The sequence below is a fragment of the Bactrocera tryoni genome, chromosome 1, assembly GCF_016617805.1.
Source record: "Bactrocera tryoni isolate S06 chromosome 1, CSIRO_BtryS06_freeze2, whole genome shotgun sequence".
NCBI classification, from domain to species: domain Eukaryota; kingdom Metazoa; phylum Arthropoda; class Insecta; order Diptera; family Tephritidae; genus Bactrocera; species Bactrocera tryoni.
Window position 1 is genome coordinate 14,041,558 of NC_052499.1, and position 25,769 is coordinate 14,067,326.

The following is a 25,769-nucleotide window of genomic DNA, read 5'->3' on the forward strand; positions in this document are numbered from 1 at the left end:
ACCATGAAACTTTTTTTGTGAATCCTACCCATTTCTGTTTCATAATTCTTAGTAATAAAAAAGTAAATTTAATTATATATGATGTAATGTTTTATTATGATAACTGTAAGTGCGACATTCTTCCGTGCAATGGACTGTGACTCAGAGCACAGCATCAGTAGTACGTTAAACATTTCACTGATTGTCTTGAGAAAAGCATTATTTACAATACTTTATCTGTAGACCGCGTGACTTGTAATCAACACACTTACTTGCAGACATATGTTTATATTTACATATTTTATTCCATGGACTAATTCTGAAATCTCTGTTGATGGTAAGCACATTTAACTATATAAATTACCACCATAAGGGGACTAGATAACGGTTACAACAACAACATAAATCAATTAAGTTGTTTCTGGTGCCCACCTTTTCTGGATTTTTGGAAAGTATTTTCTTTTGATACCATCTTGTCCTGAAGCAAACTGCGTAAAGGTCTTTTGTTAATTAAGTCACACTAAATTCTCGGCTGCGTCATAACAAAATTGATGACTTAAATATTATATTCAGCCATTTTAAATACATATTACAATTGTAGGTAATAATCCATGACTGTCAGGAATAAATAAATAAAGATCATGTCTCAACAACAATAATAATAATTAGAGTCAGATTTTTTATTTATCTTTCATATCTTTGAGTCGTGAACCTTTAGTTGTACAAAAACATTACACTGAAGCAACTTTTGTATATTTTTTTTTTTGCTACACTTACATACATATGAATGTATTATGCATCGCGTAAGATGAGCTACAAATAAAGCATTTGATAAGAAGATCTACAGACTAAATGTTGTTACTTTGCTTACTATGTTTGTATAGTGAGATAAGATTAAAATTATAGTTATACCTATTTAGACGCTGAGGAAAGACCGATCTTCTAATCGCAACATACAGAAAGGTGTTCGGTTAATTCTTGGTAATCTGTTAAATGCTCTACATTCACATACAGATGCACATTAATTAGTAAAAAATGACTGCAGGCAGATTACGTATGAAAAAGTGCAGCTGAAACGAAAACGAATGCAACGACTTGCTGATAATGGAGCTTCAGTTTACCGACAACTAGACTGAAACACAGCCGAAGCTAGACACTTTGGTGTGGCATCAGACACCGCAATCAGGCGGCTTATTTGCAATCGCCAACAGCAAGTCAGTCAGTGTTAAGTTAGGCGCGTTCGTAGACGGTTAAAAACGGTACGTGGAAATGGTTTAAATATAATGAAATTAATGAAATTGAGAGCGAAAAGTTATGCACTGTGTTTGAATTATAAAAAAATATGTTTAAATGTAATAAACAACTGGAGATATTAGACCCTTAATATTTTTCTTAAACCAAAATCGATTTATGTAAAAAAACACAAAAATTAGTACAACTTATTTGCAAATACACAAAAAATAACATGCTTACGTATTTCACTCAGGCAAAATAAAATAATTGCGGTATTTGATTAAATACCACAGCAACCGCAACCACCCACCGCCGTTGCTTTTCCATCACATTCAAAGGCCAACAACCAACCAAGCGCTCGGATTCCATCTTAATCATTACATATTGTATATGTATATTATGTATATAGAAGACAGAAAATCTACCTGTTAATACACGCACTGAAAGTATAAATACCAAAGGACACAATGTTTCGCGCTTCACAGATCGTCAGTGAAGAGAGTAAGTGCCTCAGCTAATAGGTTTGTATGTAGCCGAAAAATTATTAAAACGCACATGAACATAACAAACTGTGAATATTAAATAATTTTAACAACGTAATTTTAAAATAGTGGGGGATATGAAAGATAAAGTTAAATTAAATAAATACATCTCTATATTTACGATATATCATAAACGTCAAGAACACTACTAATTAAAAATCGAAAGATTTCACAAAGAGGACTTTTCAATATCCGGATAGTTTGAGTTTCCTTAAAGCTCTTTGAAAAAAACCGGAAACTGTCAGTAATGTTTATACTTACGTACATCCTTTCTGTCACATACACTGTTTACACGTTTTGACATTTATATATTCGTAATGCTTACTCTCAATTTTTTTACTTTCTGGATGCTACAATTGCTAATTAAGGAAATAATTATGAAAATCAAGAAACAAATAAATATCATAATAGGTCAATGTAATTTGTTAAGGACGCTAACTGCTCTTTTCTGGAATTCTTGCATAAACAGGCGAATACATACACGTGTGTTGACTTAAGCTAAGCCTCCAAAAACATGATGTATACTGTTATCGTATACGAACTGGCTTTAAAATTTAAATATTGTAAATATCTATAAAAAATAGTGTAATAAGTAAGGAATACTTTAAAGAATAAGCCTTCTTTAAATTAATAATCGTTAATTGCAAATATTTCAGCACTCCCTGCACTCTTTGAGTCAACTACATCGTTATCAGAGGATGATATACAGCCCGATCCAAGTACATATCTGCGAAAATATGATAGGAGGCTCTCATTAAAATATGGACTTACAACAACTTTACCGCCGATTAAATATAAGTATCCATTGGCCGTTATTTTTTTGCTTATGACAAAATTTTTTGAAGCGTTTGCCGCAAATGGTATTAGAAGTAAGTAAATATTTAAATTTATGAACAGAATGTATGTGCATGCATGTATGTATATACATTAAATACTGAAACATGTTGTTACTGTTGTGTATACCGGTATCACTAATGTTTATATTAATATATGCAGTTGCTTATGTTTATTTGCACGTTCTTATGTACATATAGTATGCATAATTATTTACTGATTCAAAAACTTAAGTTGATTTTAGAAAATTGTTAAGCATCGTTTGAAGGAATGAATTTTGCACCGCAAGACAAAATGTATTATCAATTTCAGATTGGAATTGGATTACAACCTTTGTGACAAAATTTCACTGAATTATACAAATTACAAACAAATACATACTTATGTATGTAGGTCTGTCACAATGTTAAAAAAAAAAACAAGTAATATCGTTAACTTCGAACCGAAGCTATAATACGCCTCACAAATAAAAACATTTCCTTACAAGGACATGTAGCGTGGTCTTGAGCAATAATCCTAGCCAAAGTTCGTCAAGATTTCTTGTCAAATAACACGTTTAACATACAAGAACTTGATTTTGATCCTTAGTTTATATGGCTATAGTTGGCCGATATTGGCGGTTGCAAAAAATTAATAGCTTCTTGGGGGAGAAAGAAAAAGAAATTTTTCAGATCGATATCTCAAAAACTGAATGACTAATTCGTGGTAAACTTAATATACCCTGTTCTTGGTAGAAATATAATATATTTTGCAACGCGTTTTCAAACGAAAATTAAATTACTTATATTGGACACATACAGTTGGATGTATTTTCATTTTGATTAGCCTACAATTAATAATATATCAAGTTTTTAATATATATTTTTTTATTTTACAGCTGTCTTAGTTTTATATATACGTGATGACCTCTACTTTAGCGAAGGCTTTGCAACGATTATGTTGCATATTTTCAATTTCTTTGGTCAATTTTGTCCGATATTCGGTGCCATATTAGCTGACAGTTATTTTGGAAATGTGCGCACAATTTCATACTTTTGCATACTCTACGCTACCGGTTGGATTTTGCTAATTTTGACGGTTATGCCCGCAGTTGGAATATCTTTGATGTAAGTCGAAAACTACACATGCACACCTTTGGATATGTGTATACATAAGTACATATGTGTGTAATACTCCTACAATGAAATCATTTTATTTGCAGTTTCCTAGTATCGGTATCCTTGTTATTTATAGCCATAGGCAATGGTTCAATACGCGCTTGCATAACCTCTTTGGGTGCACAGCAATTCAAGCTGCCCGAGCAGGCCACTCGTTTGGCTGAATACTTTTCATTGTATTACTTTGTTTACTATTTTGGTATACTGCTGAGTAAAATTGTACCACCATTAGTGCGCGCCAAATCACAATGCTTCGGGAAGACCGACTGTTACCCGGCGGTTTTTGGAATGCTGGGCTTGTCCTTTGTGATTTCCTGGTGTACGTTTTGTCATTTAGACAATTTTCAAACAAATAAATATTAAAATTTCTACATTCTTGTTTACAGCAATCTTCAATCTCGGTAAATTTTATTACAAAGCTGAGAAACTTGCTGAGGAAAATATACTTATAAAATTGTGTGGTTGTATTAAACACGCTTTGGTTGTAAAGTGGCGTAATGAGCATCAAATTGAACAACCACGCACCTATTGGCTACAATATGCAGTGGGCAAATATGATGAGGATTTTATAAAAGACGTGGGCAGAGTTTTAAAGGTATTTATACTTATTACGTACATAAGTATATTACAATTTATATTTTAATAAAAAAAAAATTACTTTCAGATCTGTAAACTTTTCATGCCATTACCGGTATATTTTGCGCTATTGGCCCAACAAGATTCCAGTTGGACATTTCAGGCTTCAATGATGAATATGACGGTAGCCGATATGATAACAATACAACCGGATCAGGTAGTATAACATATAATGCTCATATGTACTTACATAGTTTATATCGAAATTCGTAATTATTTTTACAGGCTAAAGCCATGGGACCTATTTTGCTTTTTATACTAATACCTTTGTGGCAATATATGTGCACACCATGCATTCGTCGTTTATTTGGTGAAGAGGTTAAGCCTTTGCATAGCGTTACTGCTGGTGGCGTGTGCTCAGCGCTTTCTTTTATTTGTGCCGGCGTCTTGCAAGAATATATTAATGTAAGTCGGTTTGTTTTATACATATGTATGTATATTCAAATTTATAATTAAACTTAATTAAAAGCAAACAATTCCTCATATAATGTATTTGGATAAGGAAAACATTAAATTCCTATATTATTCTATAATTTAAATGTTAACAGACATATACTACATTGTTTTCTTTTTAACATTTCAGAGTCATCCTTATCGTTCTGTAAATATTGCTTGGCAAATTCCACAGTTTTTGTTACTGATGCTAGGCGAATTACTGTTATCTATACCCGGTTTGAAGTTTGCATTTACACAGGTTTATTTAGTCGCTTTTATGTTTACTTGATAAAACAATAAATATGTTTTATTTACAGGCGCCTGCTTCAATGAAATCAGTGGTCACTGCAGCATGGTTCATTAACAATGCCTTTGGTAATCTCATTGTGGTGATTTTAACCCAGTTAAATATGTTTGTTTCACAGGTAATTTAACAACAAAATAGCGTAACAATTACATTTACTTGATAAACACTTATTTCAGAGTAACGAGTACTTTTTCTATGCTGTCATAATGTTTATTTCCATAATAGTATTTGCCATGTTGGCTTATGATTATGTCCTACAAGAGACTGGATATTTGTTTACGAACAATACGAACGATACTATGCTGATTCGTACGCAACATTTGGCACAGAAATATGAGGAACCCAATACAAGCGCTGCAAGCACAAGTAGTCGCAGAACTAGTGTTTAAGCATAAAAGTTGTAGTTAACATATTTTCGAAATATGTAGTTAAATGGCCTAACTTATTTATTTGTACAAATTCTTGTTAAATTTTAATATAAAATATTACTAATCTAAAATTTTGAAAATATATTGCAATTCCAAAATTGTATCATCCGGCAAATCAGTACAATGAACGGCATTTAAAGTTTTACTGACGCCAAACTTGGCACGTAAGGTATGCGGACGTAACATTTTAGCAATTTCCTGCAAACAAAAAGTAGTTATTATAAAAAATACTGTAGATTTTCGTAATAACTGACGGGATCCATTGGACCACAAAACTGTCTGAACTCCTCATAACTGTTTTTATTTTCATCTGCCGCAACAATTTCCAATGCCAAACTCACGCCGCTCGCGAGCTGTGCCACCATAGGCTTTAAAAAGTATGATAGATGATAAAAATGTTATTTCATAAATACAATTTGATTGCTTATGGCATTAATATACTTACAATATATTCCGGCAATATTCCACGATATACTTCGAAAAATTCTTCACAATTCACTCGCTCCATTAAATTCATACGCAGTCCAGTGATTTTGAATCCATTACTGGTAATTTCCGATATGATTCGCCCTAAATTACCTGTAAAGATGCCATAACAATGTTGTTGTTTTAAGCACTCATATGAAATACACAAACCATCTTTGATACAATGCGGTTTAATGATGCCTAATGTCGAATTTTTTAAACGCAGTGTTGCTTGCAAACCATTTTTAGGATTAAAAAAGAAATTAAGGTCCTGCAAGAGATTGAATTTTCGGAATATATCAATAGACTTTCTGAACTGTTTAGTATTTTTTATACTGCACCTGTTCGGCCTCTTCCTCATCTTGGGGACAGTATATACCTATGCGAGTTTCTTCCCGTTCGAATAAGGTAACAAGCGCAGCAACCGTGTTATCATTGGAACATTCTTTACTTTGTTCTTTGCATAATTTCATTTTTTGTACTGCATTATCAGCGATCACTTCGAAACCCATTGAAGGGCCGCCGATTAACTGATTCATCAGCATGCTCCTAATTCATTAGTTAAGTAGCAATATTAACAAATAATAAATGGAAAAAAGTTCTTTGTGACTAAAAAAACAAACTTACGATGCTTCGACATTACGTTTATTGCTCAAGAATTGCTTCACTTGTTCAGGTGTGAATTGTACCATTAGAGCCCTGTTTATGCTAAAATTAGAATCTATGAGAGCGCAGAGCAGAGGACCCAATTGTTGAATGCAGATATTTTTTAAAAGCAGAAAAGTTCTATCAAATGGATATAATGGATTATGATGTAGTCACAACAAATATTATAACAAATTGTATAGTTACTTTTTGCGATATTTGTCGAGTGTGTTCTTTGTTATGTCATCGGCATAGTCAACGATATCAAATTGTCTTCCAAATATGTTGATTTTTGATCCTATGAAAAAATCGCGTTCAGAGAGTTCAGGCATTTTAGTACGTCGGAGAAAGGTGCGTTTGTGTTGCTGGTCATACTAAAACAAAAATAATCATAAGGACATCAATTAAGTATGTATATATGTATGACCGTTGTAAGCTGACTCCAGTGGAAAAACTTACCACTTCTATAGCATTACCCGTTGGAAAAAAACATATAGTGAAAGTACGTATAATTGCTGCCTCCTCTTGATACCATTCTGCTATAAAAGACAGACGACGATTGAAAGCCTTTGGTAATAAATATAAGAAAGGTTAAAGCCGAGTTCCATTAGCATATTGTAGAAACATACCATTTACGATAAATACGTCTTCTCACGTTTTTTTATAATAAAGCTATTGTAAAAGAGGCAGAAATAAAAGGAATAATTTCTGTACAAATTTATGACAGATTTTCATTTATTTATATTTGATTTTGGTTTCCCGGCAACCAGTCAGCGAAATTATTAATACAGTTGCACTCAAATTTCACAGTTTTGTGTGTGCAACTCCAAGAATATTCAGTGAATTCGAGTTAAGTATTTAGTTAAAATAAACTTTACTGTATTAAGGCAATTCAGTGCTTTTATAATTTAGTAAGGTTAGAAGTAATCCAAACCGTTGTACAGGTGTAGATTTCTACAATGTTGCAAGCTTTTTTTATCAAAGAGTGTAATTTTATATAAATTAGTTTTAAATAAACATCTCGTTGTTATACCGTGAAAAGTAACGAGTAACTACTTAATAATGATTGTTCGGTGCAGTTTAAACACAGAAATTAAAAGTGAAAACTAAAAATTATTTTTAATGAAGAGACCACCAGCATCGCCTATGGTGAGTCAATGAATAATTCTTTCAAAGAGAATATTAATAAAAACTGAAAAAAGACAAAGTTTTGATGAAAATTACATACCGGCTCACATTCATACTCGATCAAGAACTAGCACCACAACAAGCAGCCTCTAGGCTTAAATTTTAAACCACTGTTCGCTTTTACCTCAACCTTTTGTAATTGAAACACTATATTCGATAAATAACGTTTATTTACCCTTGAAGCCTTTGCAATTCACAATTTAACACTCTTTTATTCCGACCCATTTTAGCAGAGATATAGAAATAGCATAGAATATGTGTTCAATATAAATAAATTGATTGATTAGCAACATGACAATTTGTTTTGTAGATTAGGTGTAATGTGTAGTGCTTTCGTTAAATATTCTGTCTCGGTACTGTCTATAATTAAATGAAGTTGTGATATTTTTAACATTCAATAACGTTCTGTATTATTCCTGCCCTTTTTTCACTGCTATTTCTAAATATTATTAGCTCGCCACCCCGTAAGCGAGCAAATCCGTTGAACTCGTATTTATATGTAAAATTTAAAATATTCATATCGAATTTTCGGTCGATAAATCGCTATCTCTTTTATTTATAGGAAAAACAAACATTTATAATAAACGTTCTCTGGTGTGAATATATATGTATGTAATAATGTAGGTGTGTAAGCCCCATGACTAACTACTGTACGGTGTACATTCTTCTGGCTTATAATTCTATCTGAGTATACGAGCATCTCGAGAAAAACAATACAATTATTAATGTTTTAACATCACGCTGATGATTCTGAAATGACTTCGCAGTGTAATTGATTTCTTTCCTTTCCAATCGTTTGGAAAAATAGTTTTATTTATAATAATAGGGATTCTTATGTTTAGTTTGGAGTTTCTTTTTGTGATCATCTCTTAAGTTCCATATTTTCTGCACTACGTTATTCAAGTGTTTAACAATTTATTAAACTATTTATTCTCAGCCTCGGGTGCTGATTTCTCTTCTTCTCCCTTCTCCTTATCTTCATCTGAAGAATCCTCGTCGTTTTTAGTTAAGCTGGGAATATCGTCGTCTGAGTCGTCTTCTTCTAGACCTAAATCGTCGAATTTCTTATTCCAAGATGAATTGAAGAGATTATTGAACGGAGGTTCTGGCTCGCCCTCTGAAATTTTTTTTTTATTATTTGTGAATTTATGGCTTCCTTAGTAGAGGCACTTTCAATACATACCATCCTCTTCATCCGACTCATTTTTCCATTTAGTAAAATTTGCTTTCAAAAAGTGCAATTTGATTTTATCGTTGGTAAGAGAGGGCCAGTAGGGACCTGCTTCTTTCTGTAATTTGCAAGTAAACAATTTGAGTATAAGTATTTTACTCTCATAAAGTTATAATGAACCGATAACATAGAATTGTAATTGTAACTCATTTTTGTATTCAATCCAACAACGATTTTTTTAAACAAGTGTAAAAATTTATGATTTTATGGTGCGTTATCACACGTTGTGAATCTCCTAAATAAAATTACAATTTATGTACCTTATAAATAGTGAACTCCAAACATCTGCCAATGTTCTTACTCGTCACTCTTTCGGGATCCACAGGATGTAGGAAATTGAGTGTAACTTCGTATTTTTTGGTTGCGTCTAGAGCGTTAACGCCCTTGAAAGTGAAGCTATTCTCTGTCACTCTATAAATTAAAACGAACGTGTTTTGTATAACTAAAATAACCACTTAAATTTAAAATATAAATGTACACTTACTTATGTTCAATATTGATGCATTCCACATCAATTATGACATAAAGCAGATCGTTACGCTGGGCCCAAGAGACTGGAGGATATACTGTTCTGTGAGATTTGGAAGAAAAAAACGGTGTAAAGTCACTAATTAGATAATATACTCTATCGTATAATGAAATTACAGTGTTAATACAGTATTATACATATACTGAATGCAATTTTTATTTGCTAACAAGTCTTACTAAGCGCATATCGAAATAATATGGTATTCCCAAAAATTGTTCAGTCTGAGTCTGAAATAATTATGAACTTTAATCATAACTCAGTCAATTTTTTTTTCAACGATTAGCTATCTAGCAAAACATTGTACACACAGTTCTACAAAATCTATATGAGAGTGTCACCCTAACCTAACTTTAATTCGCTTAATTTTGTAGTAGTAATTAAATCCTATAAATATGTAACAAATGTTGAAAACAGTAAAAAAAATATTTTTTTGATAATATACAAAGCAATATCCAAATTCATAAGATATGTATAAATGCCGAACGGCATATTTTGGTTTATTCGAGAAATTCCTTCTCAACATAACCTATATGTTTAATGAATTTGCGGAAAGCTTTGCAGCATATGATTCAAAAAATCTAGTTTCAGACCTTTGGATATTAGAATGCAGTGAACATCGTGCCTCGTGGTATTAAAAAATGGTCTTTGGATGGCGGAATCACGGCCATTATACTACTATAAACGCCATTGTCTTCGCCGCTAACGCTGTGCTTGTTGTTCTTTATACATATATATACACAGCGGTTGAAGGTATGTGCATCTCTATGATACGCCTGTCGATATCGCTACAAATTTATTATATACACTTACCCCGTTGTTTCCGACATCTTTTCTGAATATATTTTAAGACTCCTTTGCGTTCAACGCCGTTCTTCACTGAGATAAATATATTTTATTTTGTGTGTAAATTTACTTGTGATAGACGAAAAATAATCACCAAATCACGTTCAACTACTCGCACCCGTAAAAAAAGACGAATGGAAAGAATAAAAAAACTTTACTCGTTCCTCTTTGAGAAGTACGATGAATATTGCGAAAAGTACAAAAGCAAGAAGAAGAGAAAAAGAGTTGTATTCTGGACTGATATTTGTTTGAAAGCAACAGCTTATCTTAAATTAATTTCAAAGGATATTGAATTCAAAACTTGTGCAAATATATGAATAAATATAATTTTGTATATATCCAAGTTTGTAAGAATAGTTTACTTAATCTAAATATGTTAAATTGCTTATTTATAAATGATATATAAAGTAGCGCCCTCTACTTGTGTAGGTTGATTTTGCCGTGAATGATTCAAGTTCGGTGATCGCTCAAATCTATTGTCAAATTTATTTGAAGTTTTATTAGGTGTCTTCTTATAAAGATATTTGACGTCTTGTGAATAATTACTCGTCGTCTTGTTCGCTAATAAAAAAGGTACTACTAGCAATACATTTATTACTTAACCAATACATTATAAAATCTTTGATTTAATTTATAATTGGAAAACCTTAATTAATTTAATAAATTTCATAGAAAATGTTGCGTGTCGCTTCTGGACAAGTTGCTAACGTGCTGCGTGGAGCAATGGGCCTATCTGGTCGCGTTGCCACAGTCGGCTCAGTACGTGCCTCTCACGGCGAAGAAAATGAAGAAGTCTTCAACAAACGTTTCCAAGATTTCTTCAATCGCAAGGATATTGACGGTTGGGAAATTCGTAAAGGCATGAATGATTTGTTGGGCATGGATTTAGTACCAGAACCCGCAATAATTGATGCTGGTCTGCGTGCCTGCCGTCGTGTTAACGACATTGCTCTGGCTATTAGGTGGTTGGAAGGCTGCAAAGACAAGTGCGGTGACCAGAAGAGCACCATCTACCCATACCTCATCCAAAACATTCGCCCCACCTTAGATGAATTGGGCATTCCAACCCCAGAAGAATTAAATTATGATAAACCTGAGTTGGCATTGAAATCAGTTTACGATATGTAAATTGCCTCCCATTCATTTAGTTAGAATCATGCTTAAGCGAAATAAAAAAGTGTTTAAGGTAAAAAGTGCTGCAATTATTTACATTAATGAGTAACATATTCATCCGATCAATAAAATGTGCTGGATCAAAAACTAGCCAACAGTGCGAAAAACTGAAAATTTGTGTTCTTTGTTGCGTAATCAATACAGCCATCCGATTTTTGGTGTGTGCAATTCTTTTACTAGTGTGTTGATAGCAGAGAAAAAACAGCTGTTGAATTGAGGTTAGAAATAGGTGGTATAAAAAATATGGAACCACAGTTGAATTTAATTAAAGTCGATAAATTTTAAATCACATTTAATTTCTATATAATTTAGTTTTTATTACCATATCTAGTATAGTGTTATCTGGAAACCCAAATGAATTTTTTCTTCATACGTACTTGCAATTTATTTGTTTAATTACTAGCTTTCAATGTTTTTTACGTCACTTATGCTTAAAAAACTTACATTTGTGGGTTTCAATTCAGTATTATACACAAAACGAAAATGTTGCGTTCCATGTACTTTGGTTTTGCTAAAACTTTGCGTTCTTCACAACGGCTACCTACTTTGGTAATATCCCGTAATTGTATGCATATGCACGAAGAAGAGCCAGAACACATTTTTACAAAACGTTTTGAAGATTTTTTTAACCGTTGCGAAATTGATGGTTGGGATTTACGCCAAGGCATGAATGACATTTTGGGAAGTGATGTGATTCCCGACCCAAGAGTAATTGAAGCTGCATTACGTGCTTGTCGCCGTGTCAACGACATAGCTCTAGCTATCAGGTGGTTGGAAGCATGCAAGGATAGATGTGGCGATAAGGTAGACCAAATATATCCATACTTATTAGGTCACATACGTCCAACATTGTACGAACTTGGCATTCCAACGCCAGAGGAATTGAATTACGATAAGCCAGAGTTGGCTGTAAAATCAGTATTTGATATGTAAACTAACATATTCAGTTTGTGTGATTATTAAAACAAAATTAAATCATTATATGATAAACAAATATATGCAAATGTATTTTTAATACGAGTGTTAACATACTAACACACTGACAAAAAACACTTTATACGGTTTTAAGATTTCCACTTTTTAAGGAGTTCTGCTGCCTTTTCCAAGTTTTCCTGCTTTTTGATAAAGCAATAACGTACAAAATTTTCACCAAGGTTTTTATGAGCTTCACCGTAAAATGCACTTGGAGGTATTCCTTGCAAGCCCATATTTTTTGTCATCCATTTAGTGAATTTATAATCCAGATGCTGATCAACCTCAGAACTTAAATCAATTTTGTTACCTGAAATTGAGTGTTTTTTATATATTTTGCATTTTGATTATTTTGGAAAGTATACCCAATTTACTCCAATCAGCTAACATGAAGTAGCCACCCTCGGGTATTGTAGGCTTCAGGCCTGCATCCTGCAAAAATTTCGCCATGAAGTCTCTTTTCACCTTTAATTCTTGTGGCAAACTATTGAAATAACAATCAGAAGATTCCAACCGCGTTAGCTCTAACTCAAAGCCTCGTGCTACTGCCTCTTGTATTGGAGTAGGGCACGTATACACTGAGTTTTGGTGTACAAGTTGTAAATTGGTAATTAAGTTAGCTGGTCCATAGGCCCAACCGATTTTCCAGCCAGTTACTGAAAATGTTTTGCCGGCTGAACCAACTGTTATGGTTCGTTCCCACATATCGGGTAAGGTACAAATACGAATGTGCTTAGCATCATCGTAAACCAGCCACTCATAGACCTCATCTGATAGGCACAAAACATTCCATTTACGACATAGAGCAGCAATACGTTCTAACTCTTCTCGATGGAACACTTTTCCGATTGGGTTGTGCGGTGTGTTGAGTATAATCATTTTGGTTTTATTGTTGAAAAGCTGTTCAAGTTCGGCATCGTCCAGCACCCAGTCGGCAGAACTCACAGTACCATTCGATTTATTCTAGGAAATATCAATGTTTTAAACATGCATTTAGGAGTCATAATTTATTTGATTTACCGGTTTCAGTGCTATGAAACGTGGCACACCACCTGCCATTTTCACCATAGGCTCATAGCAATCAAAAAATGGCTCAATGATAATTACTTCGTCTCCATCATCAATATGACCCATTATAGCCGAATAGAGTGCTTCGTATGCACCTGATGTTATGAGAATTTCGCTGAGCGGATTTATTTCACGCTTGACTAATCCTGAGTAAAGTTTACTCAATGCTTGCACGAGCCTTACATGACCCTGTGACCGATAAATCGTATAACTTATTAGAAAAAATACGAGTATAAGAAAATTTCGCTACTAACATAACCACGTGTATATTGCTGCAGCATAGGATTGTCGCTTTTCGCTATATCCGCTAAGGCATTCGTAACATAAGATGGTGGAAGTTCGTCTGGGAATCCCTGTCCTAAATTGAGGGGTTTGTATTGCATAGCTAAGGCAATGTACTCATTCCTGCAAATTATACAATTTGTTACATTTTTATTTGTTCATATTAAATTTGTTATAACTTTCAACTAACCAAACACTTGGCTTGCCGCCCTGCAAACGTTTCGGCAGACCAAATTTTTCCATGGCAATGCTAGATTGTTCCCTTTGTTGTAAATTGTGGACAGCAGTACTTATAATATTTTGTTTACTTCGTAATTGACGCGTTTGTTGGCACAAAATGCGTGAGGGAAGAATGAGCATCTGAAATTTTTAAAATAACACTTTTATGCCGAATGTCACAAGAGATAATACTGAGCAAAAATCTTATCAGTGCGCTAATATGAAGAATTGACAATGATCTGAAGATAAGCGGCGGTATAATTAATAGTCATACATAGTCATAAGAGGAAATATATATTTATTTTTACGAGTCTACTATTAATTACTTTGGAGAAATTATTTTAAGATCACAGTATATAAATGCAAATGGTTTATAGTTTAGTAGTATTAAATTATATGCGTGACTTGCAAGCTGTTACTTTTGACTAAATACAAAAACGACTTATTCTATTCTGTATACATGTTGCATAATTCATGCCGGCACTTCGTATACATATTCATACAGAAATGACATAGCAAAACAATGCGCTGATCTTTCCATAAAATGAAAAGGTAAACAGTTTTTAAAAGACTTTTATATATGTAGTTTTCAATATTTTTGTATGCATATGATTGTGACAGGGCATGAAAAATAGAAAACTCGTTTAAACCAAATGTTCAAAACAGCTACTGAAGCATTTTATCAAATCAGTAATCAAATTCTTTAAGAGGCGCATTTTGTTTCAAGGTCAGCAGGGTACCAACATTAATATTTATTTAACTTTGAAGCTTACAAACAAACACTTTTTGAAAATTTGCATTCAATATTTACATTTCAACATTTGATTTTCTTTATGCTCGCTTTAGTAACTAGACAAATTGGCACACATACAATTTTAGAAAACACCACTTTCTGTCCCTATTTTAGTATTTTTACTATATACTCGTATATGTACAAATAAAAACTACAAACTTTCTACTGTGCTACAAACTGTTGCTTGTTCACCAAAAATCATAAACATTCACGTAAACAGCTGAAATCACTGTCGGGCTCACTGTAACTCATAATCCTACGCACATTATAATAATTTCGTACATAAGTTAAGAAATTTTGATTGATATAATAAACAGAAGTTTTTTAAAAAGTTGTTGTGGAAAATAGTAGGTGATATTTACAAGAATTATCAAAAAATAGCAAAACAAAAATTTGCCGAATTGCTCATGCGCACTAGCTAACATTTTGCTATATTTATGGCTGAACTGTCAATGTCACATTTATACATTTTTACGGAAGAAAATACCCAGCGTTGTATTTTTGAATTTCTTGGCACACTCTGTGGAAAAATAATCGCATGAGATTTACACAAATAATTTTTGCGATAGATTTTTTTTTTATTTTTCGATTTTTATACCCTGAACATTTGCCACGAAGTGTAATTTGCCCGAAACCCGATATTGAGTACAACAGCACATAGCTGTCATACAAACTAATCGTTCGGATTCAAGTGCTTGCTTTTCATTTATAGAGCCCGCTAACAGCCAGGGTTCCGCTACATTATATTATGACTGTTAAATCACATCATATCACGGCCTGAGAGTTACCTAAGCACTGATCAGACACCGTGCCTGCTTTTCTTTTATAGAGCCCACTAACAGCCAGCTTCCCGCTAGATTACATTATGACTGTTAAATCACATCACATCGCGGTGCGAGCGCCACCTAAGCAATGACCAGGCCTGCTTTTCTTTTATAGATCCAGTCAAGAGCCAGCTTCCCGCGAGATTACATTATGACTGTTAAATCACATCACATCGCGGTGCGAGCGCCACCTAAGCACTGACCAGGCCTGCTTTTCTTTTATAGAGCCAGTCAACAGCCAGCTTCCCGCGAGATTACATACATTATGACTGTTAAATCACATCACATCGCGGCCTGAGAGTCACCTAAGCAGTGGCCAGGCACCGTGCCTGCTTTTCTTTTTTAGAGCCCGCTAACAGCCTGTTTCCCATCTTATCACATACATTATGTATGCTTGATATAGTTTTTTTTTAATAAAACCCATTTTTCATTTTTACATAATCCTTTTTATTGTGGTTTCTTATAAAAAAATGAAGTTCATTTCAGAAAAGAACATTTTTGTTATTAACAATTTCTTATTGCTATAATAAAACACACGCGTATATACAATACGCACGTGTATGTACATAAGTATGAAAGCATGTTCATTATTAATTATAAACAATTCAAATAAATTGTGTTAAGAAAATACAATGTGGTTAATAATAAGAATTTAAATATGTGTAATTTGTAATTAATGCTTTTTCAAAAATATGCAATGTAAAATGTTAGTTTAAATGTGTGTGCAATTGAAGTTAAAAACGTCTTAACTAATTCCTAACAGCGTGTGACATAAATGCTACAAACATCGGTTTCTTACATTTCTGTAAGTTGACTTTTAATATACTTTATTTGTAGATATACATATGTATGTTTGTATGTATATTTAGTTCTGAATATCGCACATTTGTATAAGTACATAAGCATTTTTTTGTTTGTATTTGTGTTTCTTTTCGCATGTAATATTTTCGTCTCGCATTTTTATTTTATTACAACTTTTCTTCTCAAATTTCATGCTATGCTTTTTTCTTTTTATGCCTTTGTTTTTTAGTGCTTTTTAGAGAACTAATGCTATGTAACTTAAATCACAGATATCACTAATGTATGATTTAATTCAAATGTGTTCGAGCCCTAAATTGCAGCGATTTTTGTTTGTTTAAAAACGGTATTGTATTAATTTTCAATAAATACAAATATACATTAAAAAAGTGGAAAAATAATTAATATTATGCATATTTTGATTTCTATAAAAAAATGTCAAAGCGCTTATTTCGATTGTTTTCTCTATATTACAAATACATGTGGCATCTGCTGTGATATCTGCTGGAATTAAAACATATTTGAAATTTTATTGGCACACTTTCTATATACTTTGAAATTACTTGCGCCGTGCGGTGCTAACTATTACACCGGTCAACAAAAGTTTTCATTTTTGGTTTCTGATCTCATGCTCAAATCAAGAATAACTAGATTTTGAAAAAAACACTGGAATTAAATATTAAAAAAGCTAAAAAGAAATTTTGAACAAAGAAAATTATAATTAAATAAATAATTTAAAAAAATTTAATTAAATAATTAGCTCTTAAAGTTTTCTTTAGTCCGATTTGCCCATATGAACATAAAAGAAATACGAAAAAAATGTCTATAAAAGCAAGCTTGAATCGAACAACAATTGTCTCCTTATTTTTGGTGTATAAGAAACTGAAATTGAAGATGCTGAAGTGGTTATATACAGCTATAATTTTCAAAAAATCAATTTTTTGTATTTTATTTTCTTAATGTACATATATTAAAGAATACACACAGAAAATTTCATATCAAACCGACGAATATTTTCGAAGTTACACGCAAATTTGCAAAGGCGTTTCAGAGTGCTTGGAAGTACAAAGCTAAAGTTTAAACGCGTTTTTCCCAAAATGTTGTTTTCAAAGTCGGTAAACAACATTACTCGAAAACGGCTAAACCGATAAATCTCAAATTTTAACACGAGCTTTTTAAATATAATGTTTAATAATTAAACGAGGATTTAGATTTTTCTCACCGATAAATATATTTATAAACAATTTAAGGCCGAAATTTTGATAAAAAATCGATTTTTTGTTTTTTGAGAAACCATGATTTTGTAAACAGAAATTTATTTTGCTTATTCCTTAAATTAGATTTAACATTACTCTAACGAAATCTATTTGGTCCTTTAATTTCAGAGAATCCAGTTCAGAGATATAATGGTCACCGCAAAACGTCTTTTTTGAGAGTCGCTACCGGAATTCAGCTGTAGTTCTTTTCCAAATAAATATTTTTAGTAATACTAAGTCTTAAAATACAGTTTGAAGATGTGCACAAATTTTTGGATATATGTACATATCGTCACCTAAAATGCAAAATAACGTAACAACATTTTCGGAAATTTACAGTGGCATGAATGAAACACGAAATAAAATTCAGCACGAGTGAAAAAAAGATATTTATATTAGTTAAAACTGGTTTATATCTGAGCGCAGAACCTGCCAATGTTGGTCATATGTAATATTATGTATGTAATTAGAAGCAGTGAATCGTAATCAATAAGACACTTAATTTCGAATGTTTTGATCATACGTTATTTTGCATTTCAGGCGACGATATGTATAAGTTTAAAAATTTTCTCGGAAAATATTCTGCAAAATTCGCTTTTTCGGCCTTCTAACTGTATATAACCACTTAATCAAACAAAAATTGTTTGCTTATTTTTTTCCTTATTTTTGTTTCATAAGAAAATTAAATTAAACATGCTGAAGTCAGCCCCAAATATCGTGTTGACCGGTGTTACCAAAGTTAATGTGTCAATGTGATAGAAGTTAAGGGGTTACATGGGTTTACGGATTTCAAAAAATCTGATTTTTTATTATATTAATAAATTCTACAATACCTCTAAAACATTGTTCTAAATTTTCAAGTTGATCCCAGTAATAGTTTCGGAGATACAGCCTTGAGAACTTGTGCGCTCGAGGCTAGCTAGACTAAGTGCGCCATCTTTAAACGCGTTTTTCTTCCAACTGTGTTGTTGAAGTCGGTTGACAAGATTTCTTGTGAACTACTCAACCGATTTTCATGAAATTTTACACAGGTCTTTAAGATACAATTCTTAAAGACTTGGACGAATGATTTGTATTCGATTGCAACTAATGGAAAAAAATGCCACGACAATCAAAATGAAATTTCATTATTTTCGGAAAAATGTCTGCCAAAAATTTTATTTTCAGTTTTTTTCCTTCGTCCATGTTCTAAGTTAAGCTTTAAGCTAAAACACGTATTTTTGCACTTTAGATCATCCTGTAAGGAGTTATCTTGCCAAAACGGGCGCATCTTTTTCCCGAGGGTTCACCAGAAATGGCGTCGCAATGGCCGAGTTTAAAATACTTTTTTCCCAAAATTTCAGAATTTCTTTGCTAATAGTGTATGTTTGTAACAATAAAAAGTTCTAATAAAATATTTCATTTTCTATATGAGAAAAACATTGTTGAAAAAAGGCTGTTTTTTACCCCAGGAAACCCATATAACCCTTGAAACGTTTGCGATTTGGCGCGAAAAAAAATCTTCTTCTCATTGAAAATAATAAAAATAGTTATCGTTATAGTTAATAGATTATGTCGGAAGCAGGGCTAACTGTCTGTGGCACTGTTATAAGCATGCATGTGTGCGAAAATTCAATGAAATTGTAAAATTTCTGCAGTTTGACAGCCAATGTAGTGTAGTATAAATTACGTATCCGTTTCGCGTTTTTTTTCATTTTTCAGCGTTTATATGCATTTATATGAAATTTAATCATTAAATTATTAGTTTTAATTAAAAATAGCCACATGCTTTTGTTGTAGTGTTTTTTTCATTATTTTTTTTTTAATAAAAATATTTTCAAATGACAAAATGCCAAAGATCTCTTTTAGAATTGCACATAGGTCACCACTTCACTTAGCTTAAAAACTTAAATACACCAATACATGCTTGAAATTAGTAAAGTACTTATAATAAATTGTAGTATTTTCTTTCTATTGAGCTTATTGTTCATTTTAATTTAATTTTTTCATCTTTAATTATATAAGTTTTGCTGTTTACAAATGCTGCTGTGATATGTTCATGTTCTGCTGTGAAAATATTAAATACCTACTATGTTTGTATGTATGTGTATGTAGTTTGGTTATAAACTAATGTCTATGTTTGTATGTGCGTGTATATATATCTACATATACATATTTGTTAGACGTTGGCTTTCAGCAATTCCTGTGACACTGCTACTCCACACATACATATTTCAAATAACATTTCTATCTAACGCTATTTCTTGCGCCAGCTGCCCTTAACATACGTGTGCATGTTTGTATATATGTATATATTATAATTTCTGCAACTATACTCATTGCGTCTTTTTGTTTGATTTCTTGTCTTTAAATGGCACAAATTCAATTTTATATTAGTAAAAAAAATCCACGTTATCGCTGTTTAAACTGCCCGACAGCGGCAATCGAACTGTGTTATCTACTAATTGGTGGTTTTCATATTTTTCCCAATCACCACACCAGCTCCCAAACTGTCATGCTAGTCGCTTGTCATTGTTGACTGTCAGTTATGGCCTTTCGTTGCTTTTAACGCTCGTTTGTGTTTTTTGTTTTTCGATTTTTATGCAGCGGTTTGCGCGCCTTAAACATACACTTCCGGACAATCCTCGTCTTTGATCGATGTGTATTGCACCTTCTTGGCAACATTATCGAACACCGGTGTTATCATGTACTTAATGCGCTCACGACTCACATACACCAGCGCCACCACCAGCCCCAACAAAATCATGCTCAAAACAATCAGCAGGAAGATTAGTGTCACTGTGTGCTGATTCATGTGCGGCCGTCCGGCTGCCGTGCTCTCTGCGCCTATGCTCTGTTCTATGCCGTTGCCGCCATAGTGCGCATCTGTAGCGGTGTTGAACATCATGGCTGCAGCCGCTACCGCTGCCGCACAGCCGTCCATATTCAACTCCATGATCGGTAGTGGCTCCACATCATTGTGATAACACATTAGCGTATTCTTATTGCGTACCGTTACATTTGTCGACAGTATCCAGGTGTGAAAGGAGCTGATTTTGCAGTCACAAAGGAATGGATTGAGATTGAAGTCGACAATGAGATTGGTGGTGCGATCGCTGCGCGTCTCCAGTTCGTTGAGTAGCATCATGTCGTGTGTCTTCACATATTCGAATTTGTTGCGTTCCAAATCGAGAAAGCGCAAATTTTTCAAGCAACGCACCTCAAAATTGATATCTTTGAGTAGATTGTCGCCCAGGTGTAAATCGCGCAGACTCGGCAGATCACAGAAGACATTGCGATCCTTGAAGTGTGTGATTTCGTTTTGCTCCAAATGTAATTTCTGCAACTTGTTCAGCTGACTGTTCACGAAAATATCATGTAAATCTTCACTAAGCTGTGGCGAACTATTGTCAGCGAACGCGTCGGTCAGGTGTAGACTTTGCAAGTTTAGGAAATTCGAAAACACGCGTGGATGATGGTGATTGACCTCGTCATCCTCGCGTGAAATGCTCAAGTTGTTGTGATTTAATATTAAACGCTCCACATTTTGCACATGATGATAGGATTTGCCACGTATTTCACGTATGTGATTGTTGCTCATATCGACAATCTTCAGATTTTTGTAGTCATTAATCGAGCCAAATACATTCCATGGCAGTTCGGGCACAATATTACCGGTGAAAATTAAAATTTCCACCTCGTCCGGCATGAACTCGAGCACACTGGTGTTATGGATGCCCGTATTCGTGCAGTTTACAATGTAACTGATGCTGCCCTCGTACAGCTCGCGTCCACAAAGGCAGGCCGGTGGAAAATTGGGTCCACAATTTGAAGAGCCTGTCGCGGGTAACTGTGCCGTGACGCATAAGCAGGTGATGGTGAGCAGCGCGTAAAGCAGCAGCTGTGACTTTATGCTAGCGGAAGTACTCATTCTTATGCGGTTTATGGTGGGTGGGTTTCGCAGCTGGGAGAAAGTTAGGTGGTACTTGTAGATGCTGCAATGGTAAGTAAGAAAAATATTTCAATTTAATTGATATGCAGACATTTTATCAAGCAATTTTATTATGTGAATAATTAAAATTTTTTTTAAATTTAAACGAAAGTCCTAATAGACTAAATAGCAGAAATATTGGGATGTCGAAAAAGTCTTTTCGTATATCTCCAGTGCTATCAATCACATTGTGTCATAATATATAGTGTTGAAAAGGTGAGATTTTAGGCTTCACTTTACCAAAAAAATTAAATTCTGGTTAAAAAAAAAGTGCACATGTTCAAAATTGAGTGAAAATAATGAAGAAACTCGCTATATTTTGAAATTTTTGCATAAAAAAGGGAAGAATGCCACGTAAGCCAACAATGAAATTTGTGAAGTTTAGGGAGACGATGTTGTATCAGTTCGTGTAGCGCAATGTTCCACCCGTTTCCGTTCTTTAAATTTCGATGTGAAAGATGCACCGCGCCCTAATCGACCTTATCGTTGAAAAAGTCGATGAAATTATGGAAAATATTGGCCAGGACCGTCACATAAGCAGCCATGACATCGCTAAGGAATTTAACGGTTTTGAATCATTTAAAAAAGGTTGGGTACAAAAAGAAGCTCGATGTTTGGACACCATATGAATTGTCTGTGAAATATTTATGATGACGAAAAATGGATCAAATACGACAATAATGTGCGAAAAAGGATTGACGCTTCGAAAGGTTATGCTGATTGATTCTACATTTCACTGTCAACAACTGATGAGATTGAAGCTAGCAATCGAAAAAACGGGCAGAATTGATCAACAGAAAGGGCTTCGTCTTCCATCAGGACAACGCTAGACCACACACATCTTTGAGGACTCAGCAAAAACTGGGAGAACTTGGCTATGAAGTTTTGATGTATCCACCATATAGCTCAATAGACCATTTGTTTCGGTTAATGCAGAACTCCCTTAATGGAGTAAAGTTAGATTCAAGAGAAGTCTGTGAAAATTACTTGTCGCAGTTTTCAACCGAGAAACCAGAAAAGTTTTACACTGATGGAATAATGTCTCTAGCGGAAAAATGGCAAAAAGTGGTCGATTTTTTGTTCATTAAAGTTCTAAAACAAAAAGTTGAAGTTTGATTATAAATACGAAAAAACTTTTTCGACTACACTTATTAGAAATTTAAATAATTTTTCCTAAGAAAAATCGTGAAATTATAACTTCGAAAAAATTGAAAATATCGTATTTTCGTCAGAATTCTCAGATATTTTGTTTAACCCATTATTAGCGCTTACACTAGATTATTCTCCACCCTTGTTTGAACAGTGCGTTATTGGCCTCAATAATCTGGGTAGTTGTGGTACTTGAAACAAGTTTTCACGCAAATTGCAACCACTACATGCACACTTTGTCCTGTTCATGCACAATATCAAGATCCATTCATATAGCATTATCAAGAGGCCTCTATATATGCTGCTGCATGCATGCAACTGGCGCAACCAATCAAGTTGAGGGTAAAGTTGATCAAAAAAGGTTGAGGCTCGACTTCGACTTTCAATGCTAACCAATATTTGTTGCTTGTGCCGCTGTCACTTCATCTATGGTAAATGGCTGTATGTTGTGCCCAATTGTTCTTCTTCGCTGTGCTTCAATTTCTTTGCCATACAGAGCATATTCTGCAACTCAAAAATTTATGAGCAAAAGCTTGGAGATTTATGATTATGGAGCTTCATTTCGGTACGTCAACATTTTATGTGTATTGACATATGTACTTTACAAGTACTATATGTACATATATATGCGCATATATACTAGTTGGTCTCAAATGAATGAATGCTGGCTTAAATTGGTTGAACGACTTTGGAACCAATTTCACCTACAAATTGTAGCTGCCCGGCAGGAAATTTTATTTGTAACATCATTCAAAACAAGAAAAAGCATTAACTAAGGCTGCACCGTAGCTTTAATACCCTTCAGAGGAGCATTTTTAATGCTGTAAAATGGTATAACAAGATCTTTCTTTTGAATTCGACCGGCCAGTTTGTGTAATTGGTATATGTTATAGTTGTCTCAGCTATGTATGTATGTTGGAGAAGCGCTTCTTGAGCCTGCAGTGCCCTGTATAGAGCGCGACAAGGAGGTGGAATTTGTCACGGGAGAGGTTGATCATTTTCATAAACCTTATGAGGTTGAACCCTCTCAACAACTCCTTAAAATTGTGTGACCCCACTGCAATGCATGGTACTGGCCCCATCATCCTGGACGCTGCCGCAGAGCGGGCTAGTTCGTCGGCCAGCACATTTCCGGCTACCCCATTATGCCCCGGCAGCCAAATTAGATGTATCCCGTTGCACACTGAGAGACGGTTCAGCCTTCCTATACACATCTCCACTAAAAGCGATTTTATCTCATACGCTGAGATGAGATCGCCTTTAGTGCTGTTTGACTATCGCTAAGTTGCGGTTGAGATTCAGGTTGAAATATGCTCGGAAAACGTCACATTAGTATAGAGATACTGACGTGTGCAGGATCGATATCTCAGAAACTCAGAGACTAGATAGAGACGTACATGTCCAAATGGGTTCGTAACGCAGTTCATCAGGGCATACAAACTCTATGCGTTTTTTGGGTTGTATTTCGCATTTGATTATATACATCCTAAGTCAAAATATTGTAATGAATGAACAGGTCCAAGAAGTATTTATTTACTCATTGCATAATGAATTCCAATATTATAATCAAAAAATCACACAAGAGTCTGTATAAAATGACTTTGAGTTTTTTATACCTACTGGGCTTCTTTATGGTATAGTCCTATGAATTGGCTAGCACTACAAACCACTATCCCACTCACTAATGTGAGCAACTGCATGCAAATATACATATGTATATATACAAAAATATGTATACTATGTACACTTATTTTTCTGTTGGCAATTGAAGTGCAAAAGTTGTTTTTGTTTCACTGGAAAACGCATATGAGCCACAAAAGTCTGCAACGCGGTGCTTGGGGTAAGTTCATAGGTCAACTGTGTATTTATTATGTGCTTACGAAGATATATGTACTATGTGCACAACAGCTAAAAGTTGTTTACACTACTTGCATACATACCTATGGGAAAGGGTTTGAAAGTTTGCTTAGTTCACACATGCATACATATATGCAACATACACACGTGAGCTTGTAGTAAGTTTCGAGTTGTAGGGCACCTAAATATGCTGGCAAATATTAAAGTGGTTGTGAACAACAAGTGTTACGCAACACGCTCCAGAATCTCTTAAGTATTTACGCAGCCAAATTATGAAGATTATACGGTATACTAAAATTTGTATAAGCTAAGACTTTTGAAATTTATGATTTTAATAAAATTATTGACGAAAATACTTCAATAATGATTAATACTTTAATTTAAGGGTCACACTCAGTTTGAAGTTAAAATAAGATCGTGTTTTTCCATGTTTCGGTTGGTTGTGCCTATAAAAATAATTTACTAAAATTTTAAATCGACATCTCCAATAGTTTTTGAGTTACCGCCTTCTAAAGTGAAACCGCTCAGTTCAATCCGATCCATCAATATATTTTTAATTATGTTTTTCTCAAAACTACATTTTTCAAGTTTGCTTGAGTGATCACTCGGAGACAAATGATTAGATCCGATTATTATTACTCTGCAGGCATGTTCTGTAATTATATAAAAGGTGTTCCAATTCGATGTTCTCCAACTTTTTAAAGAAAAAACGCAGAAACTTCAAATTTAATGGATAATGTTTATTATCATTTGAAAGAACATTCTTTGGTATTTATTTTTTGAAAATTATCTCTTTCAAATGTTTCCCACGGCTACGTCTTTGATGGTCCAACCGTTGAGTCCAATTTTCGATGACTCGTTCGAGCATTTTGCCTGGTAACTAGCGAATGACACGAGAAATGTTTTGCTTCAAGGCTTGAATCAAAGCGAGATTGTCCGCATAGATTTTAGACTTT

General features: G+C 33.8%; 7 protein-coding genes across 14 annotated transcripts in view; 3 read left to right on the forward strand and 4 right to left on the reverse strand.

Moving 5' to 3' along the window:
- Positions 1-1,015: 1,015 nt before the first annotated feature.
- On the forward strand, positions 1,016-5,599 carry LOC120768625 (solute carrier family 15 member 2). The gene is made up of 11 exons (XM_040095394.1): positions 1,016-1,238; positions 1,466-1,713; positions 2,411-2,623; positions 3,466-3,694; positions 3,790-4,064; positions 4,132-4,340; positions 4,410-4,538; positions 4,607-4,786; positions 4,965-5,075; positions 5,134-5,241; positions 5,300-5,599. Exons 2-11 carry the CDS (start codon positions 1,680-1,682, stop codon positions 5,510-5,512), a joined length of 1,701 nt encoding a protein of 566 aa, XP_039951328.1. The 5' UTR covers positions 1,016-1,238; positions 1,466-1,679; the 3' UTR covers positions 5,513-5,599.
- Position 5,600: 1 nt separating this feature from the next.
- Positions 5,601-7,413, reverse strand: LOC120768644 (nucleoside diphosphate kinase 7). Its single transcript, XM_040095417.1, has 9 exons — positions 7,291-7,413; positions 7,121-7,228; positions 6,869-7,035; positions 6,644-6,802; positions 6,358-6,565; positions 6,188-6,287; positions 5,997-6,130; positions 5,806-5,919; positions 5,601-5,749 (listed from the first exon to the last, which is right to left on the reverse strand). The coding sequence occupies exons 1-9, from the start codon at positions 7,291-7,293 to the stop codon at positions 5,612-5,614; spliced, it is 1,131 nt and encodes a 376-aa protein (XP_039951351.1). The 5' UTR covers positions 7,294-7,413; the 3' UTR covers positions 5,601-5,611.
- A 956-nt stretch (positions 7,414-8,369) lies between these two features.
- LOC120782871 (uncharacterized protein CG16817) lies at positions 8,370-10,584 on the reverse strand. The gene is made up of 5 exons (XM_040115414.1): positions 10,420-10,584; positions 9,565-9,651; positions 9,341-9,491; positions 9,033-9,138; positions 8,370-8,966 (listed from the first exon to the last, which is right to left on the reverse strand). Exons 1-5 carry the CDS (start codon positions 10,434-10,436, stop codon positions 8,773-8,775), a joined length of 555 nt encoding a protein of 184 aa, XP_039971348.1. The 5' UTR covers positions 10,437-10,584; the 3' UTR covers positions 8,370-8,772.
- Positions 10,585-10,946: 362 nt separating this feature from the next.
- On the forward strand, positions 10,947-11,739 carry LOC120776372 (cytochrome c oxidase subunit 5A, mitochondrial-like). Its single transcript, XM_040106958.1, has 2 exons — positions 10,947-11,025; positions 11,125-11,739. Exon 2 carries the CDS (start codon positions 11,128-11,130, stop codon positions 11,578-11,580), a length of 453 nt encoding a protein of 150 aa, XP_039962892.1. The 5' UTR covers positions 10,947-11,025; positions 11,125-11,127; the 3' UTR covers positions 11,581-11,739.
- Positions 11,740-12,092: 353 nt separating this feature from the next.
- On the forward strand, positions 12,093-12,621 carry LOC120776378 (cytochrome c oxidase subunit 5A, mitochondrial-like). Its single transcript, XM_040106973.1, has one exon. The coding sequence runs from the start codon at positions 12,109-12,111 to the stop codon at positions 12,556-12,558; it is 450 nt and encodes a 149-aa protein (XP_039962907.1). The 5' UTR covers positions 12,093-12,108; the 3' UTR covers positions 12,559-12,621.
- LOC120776341 (kynurenine--oxoglutarate transaminase 3) lies at positions 12,601-15,384 on the reverse strand. 7 transcript variants are annotated; one of them, XM_040106893.1, is made up of 6 exons: positions 15,322-15,384; positions 14,138-14,307; positions 13,920-14,070; positions 13,618-13,854; positions 12,963-13,560; positions 12,601-12,907 (listed from the first exon to the last, which is right to left on the reverse strand). In XM_040106893.1, exons 1-6 carry the CDS (start codon positions 15,382-15,384, stop codon positions 12,690-12,692), a joined length of 1,437 nt encoding a protein of 478 aa, XP_039962827.1. In that variant the 3' UTR covers positions 12,601-12,689. The 7 variants fall into 7 exon arrangements, with proteins under 7 accessions (XP_039962827.1, XP_039962844.1, XP_039962863.1 ...); XM_040106910.1 differs by lacking the exon at positions 15,322-15,384 and adding an exon at positions 15,119-15,313 and having other exon boundaries at positions 12,690-12,907; XM_040106929.1 differs by lacking the exon at positions 15,322-15,384 and adding an exon at positions 15,202-15,305 and having other exon boundaries at positions 12,690-12,907.
- Positions 15,385-19,208: 3,824 nt separating this feature from the next.
- Positions 19,209-25,769, reverse strand: part of LOC120782734 (leucine-rich repeat-containing protein 15) — a 151,023-nt gene continuing 144,462 nt past the window's right edge. For both annotated transcript variants that reach the window (XM_040115167.1, XM_040115166.1), the window contains one exon: positions 19,209-21,811. In XM_040115167.1, the coding sequence (XP_039971101.1) occupies positions 20,437-21,747 (1,311 nt within the window). In that variant the 5' untranslated portion in view covers positions 21,748-21,811 and the 3' untranslated portion in view covers positions 19,209-20,436. The remainder of the gene's footprint in view (positions 21,812-25,769) is intronic.